The following is a 22,294-nucleotide window of genomic DNA, read 5'->3' as shown; positions in this document are numbered from 1 at the left end:
ATGACAAAAAATGACAAAAAAATGACAAAAAATGACAAAAAATGACAAAAATGACAAAAATGACAAAAATGACAAAAAAATGACAAAAAATGACAAAAAATGACAAAAAAATGACAAAAAATGACAAAAAATGACAAAAAATGACAAAAATGACAAAAAATGACAAAAAATGACAAAAAATGACAAAAATGACAAAAAATGACAAAAATGACAAAAATGACAAAAATGACAAAAATGACAAAAATGACAAAAATGACAAAAATGACAAAAATGACAAAAATGACAAAAATGACAAAAATGACAAAAATGACAAAAATGACAAAAATGACAAAAATGACAAAAATGACAAAAATGACAAAAATGACAAAAATGACAAAAATGACAAAAATGACAAAAATGACAAAAATGACAAAAATGACAAAAATGACAAAAATGACAAAAATGACAAAAATGACAAAAATGACAAAAATGACAAAAATGACAAAAATGACAAAAATGACAAAAATGACAAAAATGACAAAAATGACAAAAATGACAAAAATGACAAAAATGACAAAAATGACAAAAATGACAAAAATGACAAAAATGACAAAAATGACAAAAATGACAAAAATGACAAAAATGACAAAAATGACAAAAATGACAAAAATGACAAAAATGACAAAAATGACAAAAATGACAAAAATGACAAAAATGACAAAAATGACAAAAATGACAAAAATGACAAAAATGACAAAAATGACAAAAATGACAAAAATGACAAAAATGACAAAAATGACAAAAATGACAAAAATGACAAAAATGACAAAAATGACAAAAATGACAAAAATGACAAAAATGACAAAAATGACAAAAATGACAAAAATGACAAAAATGACAAAAATGACAATGACAAAAATGACAAAAATGACAAAAATGACAAAAATGACAAAAATGACAAAAATGACAAAAATGACAAAAATGACAAAAATGACAAAAATGACAAAAATGACAAAAATGACAAAAATGACAAAAATGACAAAAATGACAAAAATGACAAAAATGACAAAAATGACAAAAATGACAAAAATGACAAAAATGACAAAAATGACAAAAATGACAAAAATGACAAAAATGACAAAAATGACAAAAATGACAAAAATGACAAAAATGACAAAAATGACAAAAATGACAAAAATGACAAAAATGACAAAAATGACAAAAATGACAAAAATGACAAAAATGACAAAAATGACAAAAATGACAAAAATGACAAAAATGACAAAAATGACAAAAATGACAAAAATGACAAAAATGACAAAAATGACAAAAATGACAAAAATGACAAAAATGACAAAAATGACAAAAATGACAAAAATGACAAAAATGACAAAAATGACAAAAATGACAAAAATGACAAAAATGACAAAAATGACAAAAATGACAAAAATGACAAAAATGACAAAAATGACAAAAATGACAAAAATGACAAAAATGACAAAAATGACAAAAATGACAAAAATGACAAAAATGACAAAAATGACAAAAATGACAAAAATGACAAAAATGACAAAAATGACAAAAATGACAAAAATGACAAAAATGACAAAAATGACAAAAATGACAAAAATGACAAAAATGACAAAAATGACAAAAATGACAAAAATGACAAAAATGACAAAAATGACAAAAATGACAAAAATGACAAAAATGACAAAAATGACAAAAATGACAAAAATGACAAAAATGACAAAAATGACAAAAATGACAAAAATGACAAAAATGACAAAAATGACAAAAATGACAAAAATGACAAAAATGACAAAAATGACAAAAATGACAAAAATGACAAAAATGACAAAAATGACAAAAATGACAAAAATGACAAAAATGACAAAAATGACAAAAATGACAAAAATGACAAAAATGACAAAAATGACAAAAATGACAAAAATGACAAAAATGACAAAAATGACAAAAATGACAAAAATGACAAAAATGACAAAAATGACAAAAATGACAAAAATGACAAAAATGACAAAAATGACAAAAATGACAAAAATGACAAAAATGACAAAAATGACAAAAATGACAAAAATGACAAAAATGACAAAAATGACAAAAATGACAAAAATGACAAAAATGACAAAAATGACAAAAATGACAAAAATGACAAAAATGACAAAAATGACAAAAATGACAAAAATGACAAAAATGACAAAAATGACAAAAATGACAAAAATGACAAAAATGACAAAAATGACAAAAATGACAAAAATGACAAAAATGACAAAAATGACAAAAATGACAAAAATGACAAAAATGACAAAAATGACAAAAATGACAAAAATGACAAAAATGACAAAAATGACAAAAATGACAAAAATGACAAAAATGACAAAAATGACAAAAATGACAAAAATGACAAAAATGACAAAAATGACAAAAATGACAAAAATGACAAAAATGACAAAAATGACAAAAATGACAAAAATGACAAAAATGACAAAAATGACAAAAATGACAAAAATGACAAAAATGACAAAAATGACAAAAATGACAAAAATGACAAAAATGACAAAAATGACAAAAATGACAAAAATGACAAAAATGACAAAAATGACAAAAATGACAAAAATGACAAAAATGACAAAAATGACAAAAATGACAAAAATGACAAAAATGACAAAAATGACAAAAATGACAAAAATGACAAAAATGACAAAAATGACAAAAATGACAAAAATGACAAAAATGACAAAAATGACAAAAATGACAAAAATGACAAAAATGACAAAAATGACAAAAATGACAAAAATGACAAAAATGACAAAAATGACAAAAATGACAAAAATGACAAAAATGACAAAAATGACAAAAATGACAAAAATGACAAAAATGACAAAAATGACAAAAATGACAAAAATGACAAAAATGACAAAAATGACAAAAATGACAAAAATGACAAAAATGACAAAAATGACAAAAATGACAAAAATGACAAAAATGACAAAAATGACAAAAATGACAAAAATGACAAAAATGACAAAAATGACAAAAATGACAAAAATGACAAAAATGACAAAAATGACAAAAATGACAAAAATGACAAAAATGACAAAAATGACAAAAATGACAAAAATGACAAAAATGACAAAAATGACAAAAATGACAAAAATGACAAAAATGACAAAAATGACAAAAATGACAAAAATGACAAAAATGACAAAAATGACAAAAATGACAAAAATGACAAAAATGACAAAAATGACAAAAATGACAAAAATGACAAAAATGACAAAAATGACAAAAATGACAAAAATGACAAAAATGACAAAAATGACAAAAATGACAAAAATGACAAAAATGACAAAAATGACAAAAATGACAAAAATGACAAAAATGACAAAAATGACAAAAATGACAAAAATGACAAAAATGACAAAAATGACAAAAATGACAAAAATGACAAAAATGACAAAAATGACAAAAATGACAAAAATGACAAAAATGACAAAAATGACAAAAATGACAAAAATGACAAAAATGACAAAAATGACAAAAATGACAAAAATGACAAAAATGACAAAAATGACAAAAATGACAAAAATGACAAAAATGACAAAAATGACAAAAATGACAAAAATGACAAAAATGACAAAAATGACAAAAATGACAAAAATGACAAAAATGACAAAAATGACAAAAATGACAAAAATGACAAAAATGACAAAAATGACAAAAATGACAAAAATGACAAAAATGACAAAAATGACAAAAATGACAAAAATGACAAAAATGACAAAAATGACAAAAATGACAAAAATGACAAAAATGACAAAAATGACAAAAATGACAAAAATGACAAAAATGACAAAAATGACAAAAATGACAAAAATGACAAAAATGACAAAAATGACAAAAATGACAAAAATGACAAAAATGACAAAAATGACAAAAATGACAAAAATGACAAAAATGACAAAAATGACAAAAATGACAAAAATGACAAAAATGACAAAAATGACAAAAATGACAAAAATGACAAAAATGACAAAAATGACAAAAATGACAAAAATGACAAAAATGACAAAAATGACAAAAATGACAAAAATGACAAAAATGACAAAAATGACAAAAATGACAAAAATGACAAAAATGACAAAAATGACAAAAATGACAAAAATGACAAAAATGACAAAAATGACTGTTACGAGGCAGTGTGAAGATCGATGATTTTGTTAATAAATCCAGCAGTGTATTTTATTACAAAATTCCTATAAACACAATTCATTAGTTTTAAGAATTTTGGAAGAACTAAATTTAACTTACTTATAGTGATCTCCTGCCTTGCACAGGTATTCTACGGCTTGTTTATACTCTGCTGAACTGAGAGTGATCGGTTTGGTACCTATGGTGTTACATTCTAGGTTAGGTATTGATAGTTAAATCTTACTTTGAACAGCTCACCTTGAATTTCTTCGATAAATGGCTCGAAATATGGTACAAACGATGGATAGTAATTGATAAGGATAGTAGGATGATAACTGATAAAGGAAAACTGATTATTACCAATGCTTAATAAGATTTGCAAAGTGCATACTTAATATTGTGCGCTGATGCGCTGTAGGCTGATATGAGCAGAAGGTGTTACGTCGGGGCTTTTATGCCACCTAAACTAGGAAGAATTCTTATTAGATTTATCCGGCTTTAAGTTAAACTACTCAAACTACCTCGAAAGAGAAAATTCCCAAGAAAATAGTTTTGCGAACACTTTACAATTTTCACGCGGTTGCACGGCAAACACTCTTCGAATCTTCCTCTTCTTTCGTTGGTTCTTCTCGGTGTCATAATGACAACGCTTTGACGTAGTCGCGAGCTGCGAGATTCATGACACAGGAACGAGGGGTTTGCTGATTTAGTTGGCGCGAGTAACAGTCCCCCCCGGAGTGCACACAGGAACTGGCTTCTCGTGTGCTCTATCCTTATCGCCAACATCCAAAACAGCAAGCTTCACTACTGGTCGTTCATAGATTCCGTTGACGGTTTGCACCACAGCTTTCCGTGTACGCCCGTCCGATGACACCGTGGTGCTGATGACTCTACCCTTTGGCCAACAGTTTCTGGGTAGTTTGGGATCTACAATAACAGCAATATCTCCTTCTTCGATCGGCTTTACTTCTGTGTACCACTTTGCACGCCGAGTAAGTGTAGGCAAATAATCGTGTACCCAGCATCGCCAGAATACGTTTGCCATGATCTGCGACAACTGCCATCCTTTCTTAACGGCTAGCGAGCTGTCGTCAAATGGAAGATATGGCTTTAACCCATTTGATGAACCAAGGATAAAGTGGTTTGGTGTGAGCACGGGGGAGTTATCGTCGTCAATCGGCACATCAGTAAGTGGGCGGGAATTGATAACGTTTTCAATTTCTACGAGCATGTTCTCTAAAACTTCTTCGGTTGGACAGTGAGTGGGTTTAAGCTTTGCTAAGTTTGCTTTCACGCTTCTAATAAGCCTTTCCCAGGCTCCGCCCATGTGCGGAGAAGCCGGGGGATTGAATATCCACTGGGTGTCTGTAGTTGTAAATTCTTCAATGAGTTTGTTCTGGTTTACAGCTGCTAATGCTAGTTTTAACTCATTGTCAGCTCCTATGAAATTTGTTCCTCTGTCGCTGTAGATAGTTATAGGAACACCGCGTCTGCCCATGATATTGCGAATAGCTAAAATACAGGAGTCTGTAGTCAACGAGCGCACAAGTTGAAGATGAACTGCCCTTATCGTTAGGCAGGTAGCTAAGACACCCCAACGTTTTTCCTGTTTTCGACCGTTTTTGATAATGATTGGTCCGAAATAGTCAATTCCCAGGTATGAGAATGGTCTAGTGAAAGCTGCTACACGACAAGGTGGTAGATCGCTCATTAAAGGTGGTTGAGGTATAGCGCGATCAATTTTACACACTTGACAGCTTTTACGTACTGTTTTGTATAACGATCTGAGTCCTCCAATGTGAAAACGCTGGCGCAATTCGTTTATAACGGTCTGATGATTTTGATGATGATAACGTATATGGAAGTAGAGCACTATCAGGTACGTAATATGGTCACTACGTGGTAGTATTATGGGATTTTTAACGTCAAATGATGCGAACTCACAAGCTGAGATTCTTCCCCTTACTCGAATGACCAAATTTTCATCCAAAAACGGGTTAAGCTTATGTAGCGGACTATTCTTAGGAATATTTCGTTGAACAACACCGACCTTATGGCTCGATAGAATTTCAATCTCATGTTCATAAATTTCTTGAGCGTAACGGAATAGGTAGATTTCGGACTTTTGAAGCTCTGCTTTGGTCAGAGGCCCGGTAGTGCACGATGCACGAAGCTCGGCATCGGTCAGAGGGCCGGTAGAACACTTTCTCTTCAGTCGACAGCTTTTTAGATTCGAAATATATCTCAAAACGTAGGATGTAGAACGGAGCAGTTTGTTCCACGAAGAAAACTTACATGTAGGAATAACGTTATTGTTCAGGGACACTGCATGGCAAAGTAAATGTGCACGTAGCTCAATTTCCGTTTGCTTGACTGGTTCTTCGGGTAGCGGCCAACGACTTGACGGGAGTCGGAGAAACGGAGGACCTTTGAACCACCGGCTTGTGTTGCTTAGATCTGGGTTTTTTGTCCACTTGGTTCCTTCATCAGCTACGTTCAGCTTTGTTGGTATCCAGTGCCACTCAGAAAGGTTGGATAGTTCTAAAATTTCACTTACACGATGGGAAACAAACTGGCTGTATCGCCTATGGTCGGCCGATAACCAACTCAACACGTTTCGTGAGTCTGTCCAAAAGAAACGGTTAGTTACCTTAACGGATAGGTTTTCGATAACCGTTTTGGCAAGCCTTGCTCCAATTACACTTGATTGCAGCTCAGATCTAGGAATAGATAAAAATTTAAGCGGTGCTACTCGAGTTTTAGAGCAAACCAGCGAAACATCTATGTCTCCTTCTCTCTCGAACCTCAAATATACTACGGCCGCCATACCACTTTCGCTGGCGTCGACTAGGATGTGTAGTTGTACGTTGGTTTCGGGACTAAGCGTTACTAACAATCGATAACACCTTGGAATTTTAATTGAAGCAATTTGTGGAAGAATAGTGAGCCATCGATTCCATTTTTTAAACTGTTCATCGCCGATAGGATCATCCCATCCGATAGATGTCCTCCAAATCTCTTGTAAGAGACACTTTAGGAACATTAAAAAATGTCCGATGAGTCCCAACGGGTCAAACAGTAGCATCAGCGTTCTTAGCACTTCACGTTTGGTCGGTATACGCTTGCCTGCCAGAAGTTCAACATCGAATCGGGGTGAGATTTTGTACATAAAGGAATCGTTTGCAGTGTTCCACCACATGCCGAGAACTTTCTCTGTTGTGGTTTCCAGTCCAACGTTCATATTTTTCTCGTTGCAAACTCCAGATGAACATTGTGATTCCAGGGCACTGATAACAACGGGAGAATTGGAAACAAAGTTTCGCATTTCAAACCCTGCGGACTCGTGAATTGATTTGACGTCTTTTGCCAATTTTATGCCTTCCTCGATTGTTTCTGTGCTGATCAACATATCATCGACATAGTGCCTATCAATGATGGCGGATACTGCAGCAGGATGCGTATGCCTAAACTGTTCAGCGTGTGCATTTTTTACATACTGAGCCGTGCTAGGAGAAGATCGAGCACCAAATGTCATCACCTGCATGATAAAGGTACGTGGAGCGGAACCTAATTGGTGGCTCCAAAAGAAACGTTGGCAGTGCTGATCTGACTCGCGAATCAGTATCTGATGATACATCTCGCGGATATCTCCGGAGATGCCGATTTTGAATTCACGAAATTTTACAAGAACCGCGAAAAGCGAGGCCAGCTGGTCAGGTCCCTTGAGCAGTAATGAATTTAACGATATCCCGTGCGCTGTGGCTGCGGCATCCCACACCAATCTTGTTTTGCCAGGCTTGTTAGGGTTGGTGACCGGAAACACAGGAAGATACCAGGTCCTTTCGTGCTTTACGATTAATTCATCCGCAGTTAATTCTCGTGCATATCCTTTTCTGAGATAATCGTTTATCGTGCGCTGCATAGTGCTGAACAGTTCTGGATCCTTAATCAATCTTTTCTCTAAGCATTTCCAGCGATTGAGAGCCATTGTTTTGCTGTCAGGAACCCGTACCTTGCTGTATTTCCACAGTAAAACAGTCTCGTAACGTCCATTTTTGCGTTTCGTGTTATCGGCAAGTAACGTGAGGGCCTGTTGGTCTTCATTCGACAAAAGCGATTTTTCCGGTTTGCATATTCCCAGGCTCTCAAGCGAAAAAAATTCCTTCAACGCCGTGTGAAGGTCGATGTCTAGCGAACTGTTGCATGAACATGCGAGACATGAATGGTGATATAGGTGGTGAGTCAATAGCGAATCATCAGTACAGTTACCATATACTGTCCACCCTAGCCGTGTCTTAGATGCTATAGGATCCCTCAGTTTTCCTTCCAGACTTTTAAGTGGATTTCCAAGTTTGGCGTGTTCCAGTCCGATGATTAGTCTAGGGCTCACATTATCATACGACTTAACCGGGACATCTTGTAAGTGTTTGAATTTGCTTTGCAAGTGCTGCATGTTAAGCGTTTGTGGCCGGATCTGTAGACGCTGTACCGTTCGCACGTTTGTGAGTCGATATTTTTTGGATGTGCTTTCTATGCCCGATATTTCCAAGTTAATTTGGCGAGACTCATGCTCCATTCGTCGAGTACCGCTAGTCCACTTAAGGCACAATGTCTGACGGGGGCCACTCAATCCAAGCTCATTTGCTAATTCATCCTCCATGAGTGTTAAATCAGACCCGTCATCAAAGAACGCGTAAGTGTTTACTATTTTGGTTGGTCCGTAAAGAACAATAGGTAGAATTCTGAAGAGTACTCCATTTCCTGTGACTTGGTTCACATTACAACTTCCCTCTACAGATTCTGAGTTAGATGTGCTGGGAACAGGTTGTGCAATTTCATTTTTATATTTGTGCAAAAGGGGATGATGAAGGGATCGGCATCCATTTATGCCACACTGTCTATACTGTTTGCAAGAACCATTATGATGTTTTAAGCACATCCGACATAATTTATTTCGCTTAATAGCATTCCATCTTTGATCATAGCGTAGAGCATTGAACTTACGACAGACTTCAACTTCTGAACAAACTCCGGCACATATTGAACAATTAGGACTTTGGTGAGTCAACACTGTTGCAGTGGCTACGTCTTCATTAAACTCTTCTTCTTCGTGGTAGTTAATATACCCATCCTTTCTGCGCGTTCTAACATTAACGGGATTCGCTACTATGACAGTGCTTGCATCTTCGGCTAGTGCATAAATCCAGGCGTTGAAATCTGCCAAACTCGGATTAATGATTCCCCTTGTGCTTCGGGCCCAGTCCATCTTGAGTTCTGACGGAAGTTTGTCTACGAGCTCTAGTCGTAACGACACGTTGAAAGCAAAGTCTGGTATTTCACAGGCTTGAATCGTCGCATACAAATTTTCCACGTTAAGCGCAAAGGTTACCAACGAATCAAGTTTTTCCATGGTTGGTGGCGGAAGTGAACGAATTTTCCTTATGACGGCGTGTATTATTGCCTCGGGATTCCCGAATAGCATCTTCAATGTGGAGATAACACCTGAGACGTTGGTTGGATGTAAAAGCTTGCTCCTCACAGCATCAATAGCTTTTCCTTGGAGGCTTTTGCGGAGCCGCATCATGTTCTCCTCGTTGGTAAACCCACACATACGCGTGGTGGAATTGAAAGTTGCTAGAAACAAAGGCCAGTCTTCGGGGTTTCCACCAAACTCAGGAAGTTCCTTTGATACGGCTTGACGCGCAGCGAGTTGACTTTTATTAAGAATGCAATTCTCATCTGCCACGTTATCTTTTTGGTGATAGTTGATACGACTGCCAACAGCAAGAGGAGTGGAGCGTTGACCGGGTGCAAAATACTCCTGCCTAGGAGGCATTCGTTGCAAATCACCAATACTAGGGTGTGGAAGAGATTGTCTTGTTAACTCTGGCTCCGCCGATATTTGTTTGGTTGTTGTATTTTTCGATAGATCCCCATCCCGTTTTGTGGACTTGGCTGGCTGTGAATTTTTAGCGACCGTGTTGTCGGTTAATTTTCCTACCGCACAGGGTTCATTACCAAGGAGATCGGCGTTGTCCATCCATTTTTGAATCTGCGTTACGTTATCGAGCCCTACATCACCTTCGCTCGCCAAACTACTAGTTTCGCTGTCCAACTCCTCTAATATTGCGTACTTTTGCTCCAGATACTGCACCTTCAGCATGGTCAACTCCTTCAATTTTTGCAAACGTAGTTCAGCACTACGTTTTGTTTCACCACGTGAACTATTTTTGCTTGATGTGGATCGAATACTTTCCGGTTTAGCTTTCCTTCCAGGCGCATTTTCGGATGTTTGAGCAATGGCATTTGCATCATTTTCCTGACGTATGGAACGATTAGTTAGCGCGTTCGTGGTTTGTGGATTCTTGCTCGCGATACATTTCGGACATGACCAAAAGGGCTCGTCAGCGACGCTTGAAGATACGTCCACACACGTGAAGTGATACCAGCATGAACAAGAGTCACACATAACCATCCTGCTAGTATCAGGCATCTCACATGCCGGGCAATGATGATTAGTTCGTTTCCGAGTGACTCTTACAGGGTTTCGCCTTTCTCGGTGAACAGCCTTTTCCAGGATTTTCACAGACTTATTAACTTTCTTGAACTTTCCTTTGGTTTTCTTTATAGCGCCTTTTTGCTGCTCTGGAGGTTCTCCGGATGCCATACCACCAGGTAGCGGACTACTGCTTTCCTTATGAGTGGTATTTCCGTTGCCTTCTTCAATACTATCCATAATCGTTAGATCCGATCCGTTTGAGGCAACACTCGCCATATAAGAATTTTGTAAAATGTTACGAGGCAGTGTGAAGATCGATGATTTTGTTAATAAATCCAGCAGTGTATTTTATTACAAAATTCTTATAAACACAATTCATTAGTTTTAAGAATTTTGGAAGAACTAAATTTAACTTACTTATAGTGATCTCCTGCCTTGCACAGGTATTCTACGGCTTGTTTATACTCTGCTGAACTGAGAGTGATCGGTTTGGTACCTATGGTGTTACATTCTAGGTTAGGTATTGATAGTTAAATCTTACTTTGAACAGCTCACCTTGAATTTCTTCGATAAATGGCTCGAAATATGGTACAAACGATGGATAGTAATTGATAAGGATAGTAGGATGATAACTGATAAAGGAAAACTGATTATTACCAATGCTTAATAAGATTTGCAAAGTGCATACTTAATATTGTGCGCTGATGCGCTGTAGGCTGATATGAGCAGAAGGTGTTACGTCGGGGCTTTTATGCCACCTAAACTAGGAAGAATTCTTATTAGATTTATCCGGCTTTAAGTTAAACTACTCAAACTACCTCGAAAGAGAAAATTCCCAAGAAAATAGTTTTGCGAACACTTTACAATTTTCACGCGGTTGCACGGCAAACACTCTTCGAATCTTCCTCTTCTTTCGTTGGTTCTTCTCGGTGTCATAATGACAACGCTTTGACGTAGTCGCGAGCTGCGAGATTCATGACACAGGAACGAGGGGTTTGCTGATTTAGTTGGCGCGAGTAACAATGACAAAAATGACAAAAATGACAAAAATGACAAAAATGACAAAAATGACAAAAATGACAAAAATGACAAAAATGACAAAAATGACAAAAATGACAAAAATGACAAAAATGACAAAAATGACAAAAATGACAAAAATGACAAAAATGACAAAAATGACAAAAATGACAAAAATGACAAAAATGACAAAAATGACAAAAATGACAAAAATGACAAAAATGACAAAAATGACAAAAATGACAAAAATGACAAAAATGACAAAAATGACAAAAATGACAAAAATGACAAAAATGACAAAAATGACAAAAATGACAAAAATGACAAAAATGACAAAAATGACAAAAATGACAAAAATGACAAAAATGACAAAAATGACAAAAATGACAAAAATGACAAAAATGACAAAAATGACAAAAATGACAAAAATGACAAAAATGACAAAAATGACAAAAATGACAAAAATGACAAAAATGACAAAAATGACAAAAATGACAAAAATGACAAAAATGACAAAAATGACAAAAATGACAAAAATGACAAAAATGACAAAAATGACAAAAATGACAAAAATGACAAAAATGACTAAAATGACAAAAATGACAAAAATGACAAAAATGACAAAAATGACAAAAATGACAAAAATGACAAAAATGACAAAAATGACAAAAATGACAAAAATTACAAAAATGACATAAATGACATAAATGACATAAATGACAAAAATGACAAAAATGACAAAAATGACAAAAATGACAAAAATGACAAAAATGACAAAAATGACAAAAATGACAAAAATGACAAAAATGACAAAAAAATGACAAAAAAATGAAAAAAATGACAAAAAAATGACAAAAAAATGACAAAAAAAATGACAAAAAAATGACAAAAAAATGACAAAAAAATGACAAAAATGACAAAAATGACAAAAATGACAAAAAAATGACAAAAAAATGACAAAAAAATGACAAAAAAATGGCAAAAAAATGACAAAAAAATGACAAAAAAATGACAAAAAAATGACAAAAATGACAAAAATGACAAAAATGACAAAAATGACAAAAATGACAAAAATGACAAAAATGACAAAAATGACAAAAATGACAAAAATGACAAAAATGACAAAAATGACAAAAATGACAAAAATGACAAAAATGACAAAAAAATGACAAAAAAATGACAAAAAAATGACAAAAAAATGACAAAAAAATGACAAAAATGACAAAAATGACAAAAATGACAAAAATGACAAAAATGACAAAAATGACAAAAATGACAAAAATGACAAAAATGACAAAAATGACAAAAATGACAAAAATGACAAAAATGACAAAAATGACAAAAATGACAAAAATGACAAAAATGACAAAAATGACAAAAATGACAAAAATGACAAAAATGACAAAAATGACAAAAATGACAAAAATGACAAAAATGACAAAAATGACAAAAATGACAAAAATGACAAAAATGACAAAAATGACAAAAATGACAATAATGACAAAAATGACAAAAATGACAAAAATGACAAAAATGAAAAAAATGACAAAAATGACAAAAATGACAAAAATGACAAAAATGACAAAAATGACAAAAATGACAAAAATGACAAAAATGACAAAAATGACAAAAATGACAAAAATGACAAAAATGACAAAAATGACAAAAATGACAAAAATGACAAAAATGACAAAAATGACAAAAATGACAAAAATGACAAAAATGACAAAAATGACAAAAATGACAAAAAAGACAAAAATTACAAAAATTACAAAAATGACAAAAATGACAAAAATGACAAAAATGACAAAAATGACAAAAATGACAAAAATGACAAAAATGACAAAAATGACAAAAATGACAAAAATGACAAAAATGACAAAAATGACAAAAATGACAAAAATGACAAAAATGACAAAAATGACAAAAATGACAAAAATGACAAAAATGACAAAAATGACAAAAATGACAAAAATGACAAAAATGACAAAAATGACAAAAATGACAAAAATGACAAAAATGACAAAAATGACAAAAATGACAAAAATGACAAAAATGACAAAAATGACAAAAATGACAAAAATGACAAAAATGACAAAAATGACAAAAATGACAAAAATGACAAAAATGACAAAAATGACAAAAATGACAAAAATGACAAAAATGACAAAAATGACAAAAATGACAAAAATGACAAAAATGACAAAAATGACAAAAATGACAAAAATGACAAAAATGACAAAAATGACAAAAATGACAAAAATGACAAAAATGACAAAAATGACAAAAATGACAAAAATGACAAAAATGACAAAAATGACAAAAATGACAAAAATGACATAAATGACATAAATGACATAAATGACATAAATGACAAAAATGACAAAAATGACATAAATGACATAAATGACAAAAATGACAAAAATGACAAAAATGACAAAAATGAAAAAAATGACAAAAATGACAAAAATGACAAAAATGACAAAAATGACAAAATGACAAAATGACAAAAATGACAAAAATGACAAAAATGACAAAAATGACAAAAATGACAAAAAATGAAAAATGACAAAAACTACAGATATGACAAAATGATAAAGATAAGAAAGAATTTTTAAATAAGATTTTGCGCTTTGTTTTCAAATCTTTATCAATCATATTTATTAATTTAACAGTGATTCAAAGCAAGCTTACGTTCTTCAAACCTTTGAATGTTAATCAAACCAAGCATTTCCAATCGATAGTTTTCATCAACTTGTTGATGTTCCTTCTAAAAAATGTCTCAAAAAAGTTGAACCTCGGTTGAGTACCTTACTTAAAAGAACATTTCCTTGCTTGGCTGACGATTCGAAGAATGCGATAAAAATTTTAATTTCCATTCATGCGTTTCAAATGAAAACATAGCGAGTAAGATGGATGAGAAATGGTGAACGAGGCGGCGCGTGATTAAGTCGAGGCGATTGAAAAAGACACTTCTAATTTACGCCAGCAAGACGATTAATCATATGTAGAAGGCATGAAACCTTCAACAACTGTAGAGCGTCATTTTTCATCTTCTTGGCTTTAACGATCAGTAGTAAAGCAGTAAACCATCGGCACCTAAACTATTGGTGTGATTTGACAAACAAGTGCGGCTGTTGTTTGCTCATCTTCACATTTTTCACTATATTGGCACTTCGGACAGCTTATGGTTGAGTACATGTTGGGAAGGATCACTTCTGTAGCTACCCTTCTAATTTCTCGAGTGTATTATAATCACGTTCAAACATAAGCAAGTATTTCGATACACCTGATGTTTAAGAAAAATTTGAACAGATCTAGTTGCAGAGTAAGGGTGTCGAATTTTATTTGAACGAGTTAAATAATTTTTAGATTAATTTGAAAATTAACAGCTGTTTATTAACCGTATCAAATTTTATACATGTTAGGATAAATGGTTGGTGTTTTTAGTCTATTGGTTTAAATTTTTAACAATGAAAGCCTGACTATTCGATTAGCGAAGTGGAAATTGTAGAGATGTCAGCTTTAAGCGATGATAAACACGAACGGAATAAATCAGCATTGTACGTACCACCAATTTGGCTATCGTTGCAGATGATTTATCGAGTGCTACGTGTTGTTTCATTTTTAACATTTTCGAAAGTGTGTCTCTGCAGAACATAAGCAAGTATCAGCGAGTGTGAGGGTAGGTTGCATCCGGCCGGAGATACTTAAATTGTTTGCCATGAGTCGGAAGCGAATCATATATCGTGGGATAATAACTGGAATTGTTGCAACCCCTGAATGGGAAATATTTCGAGATAAAGTTTGATAAATTACGACTGAATTTTTGTTGTCTAAAGTGAATCGAAATTTCGGTGTCATAACACAAAATAAAATGCATCCAGAGTTGGTGGTTTTGTGTCCAAGATAAGGAATAAATAAAAGACATTTTTGTGAAGAGTGTATTGAGTGTAACATTCACGTAAAGGGTGTCCACGATGGATTTGCCACACTATGAAATTGCTCTAACTGTTGACCGTTTTGAAGAATTTAATGATAATTCGGGTGGTTTTAGTTCCTAGTGCATTGTTTACATACTGCAAGTTTTAAAATATTTGCATTGATGGTATGCCAGGGATAGGCTTTGGAGATTATAATGTGTTGATTTTCTATAAAATGTTATACGAAATTTGTTCTGCCCATGCACCCGTCATAACATTACGCACATTTTCAGAGCGGGAATTTCCCGAATGGTTTGATAGAAATCTCATTGCTTTGTACAAACAGAAAAAGAAGTCATACAATCGAATGAAGAGAAGCCATTTACAGGATGATCAAGAAAATTATAAAGTGATCTTCGGCCTTTTCAAAGAGGCCCACCGAGAGGCTTACTCGGCTTACATTGCGAGAGTCGAACGGGAAATTAAGTCCAACCCAAAGCAATTTTGGAAATTTGTCAACTCGAAAAAGAAGAATAAAAGAAAATTAACGAACGTGAAGTATCACAACAATATGTCGACGGACTCACAAAGTACAGCGCAGCTTTTTGCTGAGTTTTTCAAAACGAACTATCAAACAACGGAAGCTTCCGGTCGAATAATGATGCCCATCGATCCTGTCATACACGATATTTGTTTGACCTTAGAGGAAATAGAGGCAGGTTTGAAAAGGCTAGATGCAGGTAAATCATCTGGTCCTGACGGAATACCAAACAGATTTTTAAAGGCTTTCTGCAATGAGTTGGCACGTCCTTTGGCACTTCTGTTCAATTCATCGTTACATTCGGGATTATTCCCGTTTGTTTGGAAATTGTCGCGAGTTACTCCCATCCACAAAAAGGGATCCAGAAATATTGCAGAAAATTACAGGGGTGTAGCAATATTATCTGCTTTGCCAAAATTTTTTGAGAAGTTGGTTTATCATCGGCTATATCCAGCGGTAGAGAATAGAATTTCGCCCCATCAGCACGGATTCTTCAAAAAAAGATCGGTGGTCACAAATCTTTGCGAGTTCACCACTCGCGTATTAGATTGGATGGTCAAGGGATTCCAAGTGGACTGCATCTACACCGACATGTCGAAGGCCTTTGATGTAGCAGGGATCAACGAAATTTTGGATGCATCAGCGCGAATTGGTATTGGAGGTAACATCCTACCTTGGATCGAGTCTTATTTGGTGAATAGACAACAGTACGTGTCTGTAAATTCTGTGTGCTCGGCGCCCTTTGAAACGTCTTCCGGAGTGCCTCAAGGCAGTCATTTGGGACCTTTGCTTTTCATTCTTCTTATGAATAATCTGCCGGACTCCCTTTCGGATGCTTTCGTTTTGATTTACGCAGATGATGTGAAACTATTTTTGCCAGTAAAAAGGATAGAAGATTGTAGAAAACTTCAGAATGATTTGAATGTGTTCTCTGAGTTTATAATCAGAACCAAGCTGAAAGTAAACAATTCAAAATGCGCAGCAATATCTTTTACCAGAAGCAGTACTCCGATCCAGTTTACATATTCCCTAAGTGGCGAAAATATTGCAAGAGTTACCTGTGTTAAGGATTTAGGCATCAAATTGGATTCTGGATTGAGCTTCAGGGATCATATCAGCAGTGTAGTAGCTGATGGGCTTGCTTTGTTCGGAGTCGTGAGACGTTTCGCTGGAGAATTAAAGGACCCGTATACCATCAAAAGCTTATACGTTAGCTTAGTGCGATCGAGATTCGATTTCGCGAGCACAGTTTGGAGGCCCATGTACCAAACACACATAAACCGAATGGAAGCTGTTCAGAAGCGTTTCGTCAAATTTGCAGTGAGGAATCTTGCCTGGGGAGAGAGTTTACCGGAATATGAACATTTATGTTACCTGCTAGATTTGGACTTGTTAGAAAGTCGGCACCGCATAAATGATTTAACCTTTTTTCTTAAGGTAGATAGAGGAATGGTGGACTCAACATTTTTATGTTCCCGCTTGACAGCGAACACAAGCACTTTGACATTAAGGCGTCGCAGGCGTTATGCGCTTGACCATCGCAGGACGAATTACAGCCGCAACGAACCAGCTTTCCGTTTTATGAGGGAGGTGAATAATATTAACAGTGTAATAGATCTCAATTTAAGCATCCCGACAATCAAGAAGCTCTATGTGTTATATTTAAGAAATCAACTCTATGTAAGATAATTTTTAAGTAGTTCGGATGACGGGCTCGGCCCATATATCCTTAATAAATAAATAAAGTTCTGTGATCAAAACTCGTGGAAATGGAGCCGAAGAAAACAGCTCGTGCGTGATAAAATCTTGGTTTGAGGAACGATTGACCACCGAACGGAAGCCCAGAAGAGAAGCAAAAAGTATTCCGTACAACACCAAAAATCACAACCTCGTAGTTGCGTAGTTGCGTAGTGCACCAAAGCAAAGTTTTTTCCAGAAGGCCGAAACTAAGGCTGGACTTCGAACGTTCGAGGTACAAAAGGCCCCTAATCGCGACGAGAAGCAGAACAAGTCCGCCAAAACCCGTGCTAGGAAGTTGTACCTCAACATGCTGACGAAAATTGCATCATGGACGACGAAACATATGTGAAGGCCGACTTCAAACAGATCCCCGGCAACCTGTTTTTCACGGCCAAGGATAAGTTCAGCGTTCCGGAGCATGTCCGCACTCTGAAGATGTCCAAATTTGCGAATAGATTCATGGTTTGGCTAGATCTGCACGTACGGGAAGCGGAGCGGCCAAGGTGCGAGCATTTGCGTATGGACTGTAAATAAAATACGAATAAAATGGTAAACTGAAATTTAATAGTTACTTTTCAATCCCTGAAAATTTGATGGCAATTGGGTGAAAACTCGTGGACACCCTTTCAAACCAGTAACATTCTATATGAATGAATAAATAGCAAATTTTTCTGTAATTGAAATGTATACGTACAAAACATCTGAGCTTAGGGAAATGACTTAAAATGAGTCACATCCACGAATAATCTCAATGTCAGTAATTCCCGAGAAATGGCGAAACAATCTGATAAAATCAATGATAAATTTGGATCCTTAAATGTTCAACCATATTTATAGGGATTCAAATTTTGACGACAGAACCCGTTCGCATTCCAACTAACTTATTTTTGAGCCCGGTGACGTGCTTGTTCAGTTAATTATCCACTCTATGTACCTAGTATAGTCACCAGCAGACGTAATGTTAGCTTTCGAACATGAATGTGATGCCTAGTAGGTATAAATTGCTACCTGATTGGGTTTTCGTATGGTAAATTTACGCGTATGTATCCCAACTAGTTTGACTACGCGAGGACACAGGGTATTTTTACACAATTAAAATGTAACACAGAAGGGGTGCTTTCATTGTGTGTTCTTTGAAAACATTGTTTCGCTTTGACATTCGGGGGCCTCTATGTGCATGATGAAGGTGTGTGTGGATGTGTATAATTCCAGTACAAAATTAGTGAATAATTTAGTATCTTCTGAACAAGAAAGAGCTGTTTGATAAGCGACGATGACGTGGCGGGTGGAAATTGGCAAGGAAGGGAGAAACAAGGGGAGGGGGCGTGGTTGGAGTAATTCAAACAGAAGCTCTCGGCAGTAGACAAACTCTGCACCGAGGAAAGCGTGCATTAATGAATTCATGTCCGTTCATCATGCCATGCGGTCGATTCTGAAATATAACGTCAAACACGAGCGCCTTCCAGCCAGCTAGAGGATAACGGAAACTGTTGAGCGAAAATAAGTTGACATGTTGTGTGTATAAATGTGCGGTAACAAAATGTGAAAGCAGGTGTGCAATATGTGAGACCAAATTAATTGTGTGTCCTGGTCATGCAGTATTTTGAAATGGCATCGTATCATACTGATTCGCTCGATGGCTTGCACTCCAAACGTATTTAGTTATCTTTCTTTTCAAAATAAGGAACATCGATGTCAGAAAACAACTTCATGCAAACTTCTAAACAATAATTAGTAGGGGAGGGTGGGGTAACGTGGGCCATGGGGAAACGTGGGCCACTTCAAATATCTCAGCTGTGTGTTGAGATAAAAATCCCAATCCAACTGTCATCGTCGTCGCTTTGCGTAAGCATGTTTTTCTATATGTTGTTGACTTATGTATATTTCATATGCTTCTTTTATGAAACTAGCCTATAAAAATGTACTTACATAATTAAATAAGCACCCGCAAAATTGCATTCGTGCGAGACCTCAAGTACATAACAAAAATATGCTCATAGCCTTATGATCTTGGTTTTGTCATGTTCTTTCACGTGGAAAAGGATTTTTTGATGAAACATAAATAGGTCACACAAACGCAACCAATTTCCAAATCATTGCTTGTGGGGAAACGTGGGCCACATTTTGTGGGGTATCTTGGGCCACCTATATTTTGGTGTTTTATACACGTTCAGAACTTTTACTACTATTTGTAAAGTTTTCTTATGCCAAATGAAGAATTATGAAAAATGTTTTGTCCATCTTTTCTTATGCGATAGAGACAAACAAAAATCCTTTATATGGAATTTTGCCGAAACGTTCGCGAGCCATATTTAAGGATTTATTCGATCATACACAATTCTCTTTTCAGTTTCCTCATCTGATATCGAAATAACTTAATGAATTATGAAATTTCAGTTTTGGGTCAACTCATAAACTTTGCACGTTATCTAGTCAATTTGGATTTGGTTGCCCACGTTTCCCCACAGTTTTTCAAAATCCAAAAAAAAACTACTTTTTTTAAAACAGTAAAAACTCGGGAATATAATGTTTTTAAAAAATAACAAAAAATGCCTAATGATGCCTCAAAAATGTAGAAAACCATTCCATTTATTTTTTTCATTTTATCTTTTCTAATAAAGAAGTTATGGAACAAAGAAAAAAAGTGGCCCATGATACCCCACTCTCCCCTAATAAATGACAAATAAACTCTGAACTCTATCGCTGTTACGCCTTTGGGTCAAATTTCATCAAAAATTAAGAAAAGGAAACCTCCAACAAACAAAAAAATAGTTTTTTTTTGTCAATTCATAAACATATTTTTTTTTCTCTTAGCCCGCTTGGGTTTCCATTTTCGTCAAGCCCCACAAATCGCTAAGTTATGTTTTTTTTTCAAATTTAATTCCAAGCTGCTCTCGACCCACTTGACGTTTCTTTCTCACCTAGCTATCTTTTCAAATTGCTTGAATTTGTGGTATAATTTTTAAATTAAATTTAAAGCTGCCCCTCACCTCGCTTGAATTTTCATTTTCATTGATTGTCTTTTCAACTCGCTTGAACCCGGTAAATTTGAATCGGCAGAGAGGTAACTCAAATCGCCAGAGGGATCGTAACGATCTCTCTGGCGATTTTGCATCATCACATCGTTAGAGAGGAACACACCATACGCGTGCCTTGGGTGAGTGCCACGAATTAAGCTAAGACACGCCCTCCAGAGAAACACACGAGCACAATCCGAATCGTGTTTGTATGTTTCCCTCCGAGACGCGTGTTCGCCTGCCTGAGAAGTCGACAGCTACGATCGAAAGCACACACGGGACACGGGGACAAAATGCGACCACACCGTACGAGTGTACGATTCAAACTGATTTCGCATGTACGCATTCGTATTTGTTGCCTCTAGGTATCTCGGCAGCACAAACCGAATGATAATATTTGCGTTCTTGGAGTGCCGCCGAAGTTAACCGTTTTATTCTAAGTTCGGTGACTCAACTCTCAATTTTTTGCATGCTCTGTCGATTTCTGAGAGGACGCGCTTACTGGGTATAGGTTAAACACACATTCCCAGTAAGCGCCTCCTCTCAGAAATCGACAGAGCATGCAAAAAATTGAGAGTTGAGTCACCGAACTTAGAATAAAACGGTTAACTTCGGCGACACTCCAAGAACGCAAATATTATCATTCGGTTTGTCCTGCCGAGATACCTAGAGACAACAAATACGAATGCGTACATGCGAAATCAGTTTGAATCGTACACTCGTACGGTGTGGTCGCATTTTGTCCCCGTGTCCCGTGTGTGCTTTCAATCGTAGCTGTCGACTTCTCAGGCAGGCGAACACGCGTCTCGGAGGGAAACATACAAACACGATTCGGATTGTGCTCGTGTGTTTCTCTGGAGGGCGTGTCTTAGCTTAATTCGTGGCACTCATCCAAGGCACGCGTATGGTGTGTTCCTCTCTAACGATGTGATGATGCAAAATCGCCAGAGAGATCGTCACGATCCCTCTGGCGATTTGAGTTACCTCTCTGCCGATTCAAATTTACCGGGTATGAGTTTTTGAGAGATGGATTTCAAAAAGGACGAATGTAATTCAGATAGAATAATGCATCAGTTTACGGACTCATTTCAGAAAGGACGGAAGGCCTTTTCAGATAAGGGAATACAAGAGTGAGAAAAGGTAGGAAAATGGATAGTTAGTCTGTCAGTCTCGACACCGTTGAATTGAAGGGAATTCCTATTTGATTACTTTGATTCAATGCTGTTGTTTAGCAGAGTTAACATAATTGCTTACAGTATTTTGTAAAAGTAAATAATGTAACAAAATCAATATTTGAGCCAGTGTTCCGAAAATCACTCATTTTCAATGAATGTTCCTGAATGCACTTCGCAACTGAACGTATAGC

The 22,294-nt window shown here is 35.4% G+C and overlaps 2 protein-coding genes across 8 annotated transcripts in view; one reads left to right on the top strand and one right to left on the bottom strand.

Moving 5' to 3' along the window:
* The window catches only part of LOC129739409 (potassium voltage-gated channel protein Shaker), a 115,716-nt gene that overhangs the window by 19,224 nt on the left and 74,198 nt on the right, over positions 1–22,294 (top strand). The window lies entirely within an intron of this gene.
* On the bottom strand, positions 4,448–5,875 carry LOC129739412 (uncharacterized). The gene is made up of 3 exons (XM_055730864.1): positions 4,713–5,875; positions 4,583–4,652; positions 4,448–4,526 (listed from the first exon to the last, which is right to left on the bottom strand). The coding sequence occupies exon 1, from the start codon at positions 5,687–5,689 to the stop codon at positions 4,898–4,900; it is 792 nt and encodes a 263-aa protein (XP_055586839.1). The 5' UTR covers positions 5,690–5,875; the 3' UTR covers positions 4,448–4,526; positions 4,583–4,652; positions 4,713–4,897.

Source organism: Uranotaenia lowii, chromosome 1 (assembly GCF_029784155.1).
Source record: "Uranotaenia lowii strain MFRU-FL chromosome 1, ASM2978415v1, whole genome shotgun sequence".
NCBI lineage: Eukaryota > Metazoa > Arthropoda > Insecta > Diptera > Culicidae > Uranotaenia > Uranotaenia lowii.
This window is presented reverse-complemented; position numbering and strand designations above follow the sequence as displayed.

Bases quoted from the DNA above. Each gene is read 5' to 3' on its own strand.
- LOC129739412 (XM_055730864.1), bottom strand. From the start codon at position 5,689: ATGGGCAGACGCGGTGTTCCTATAACTATCTACAGCGACAGAGGAACA.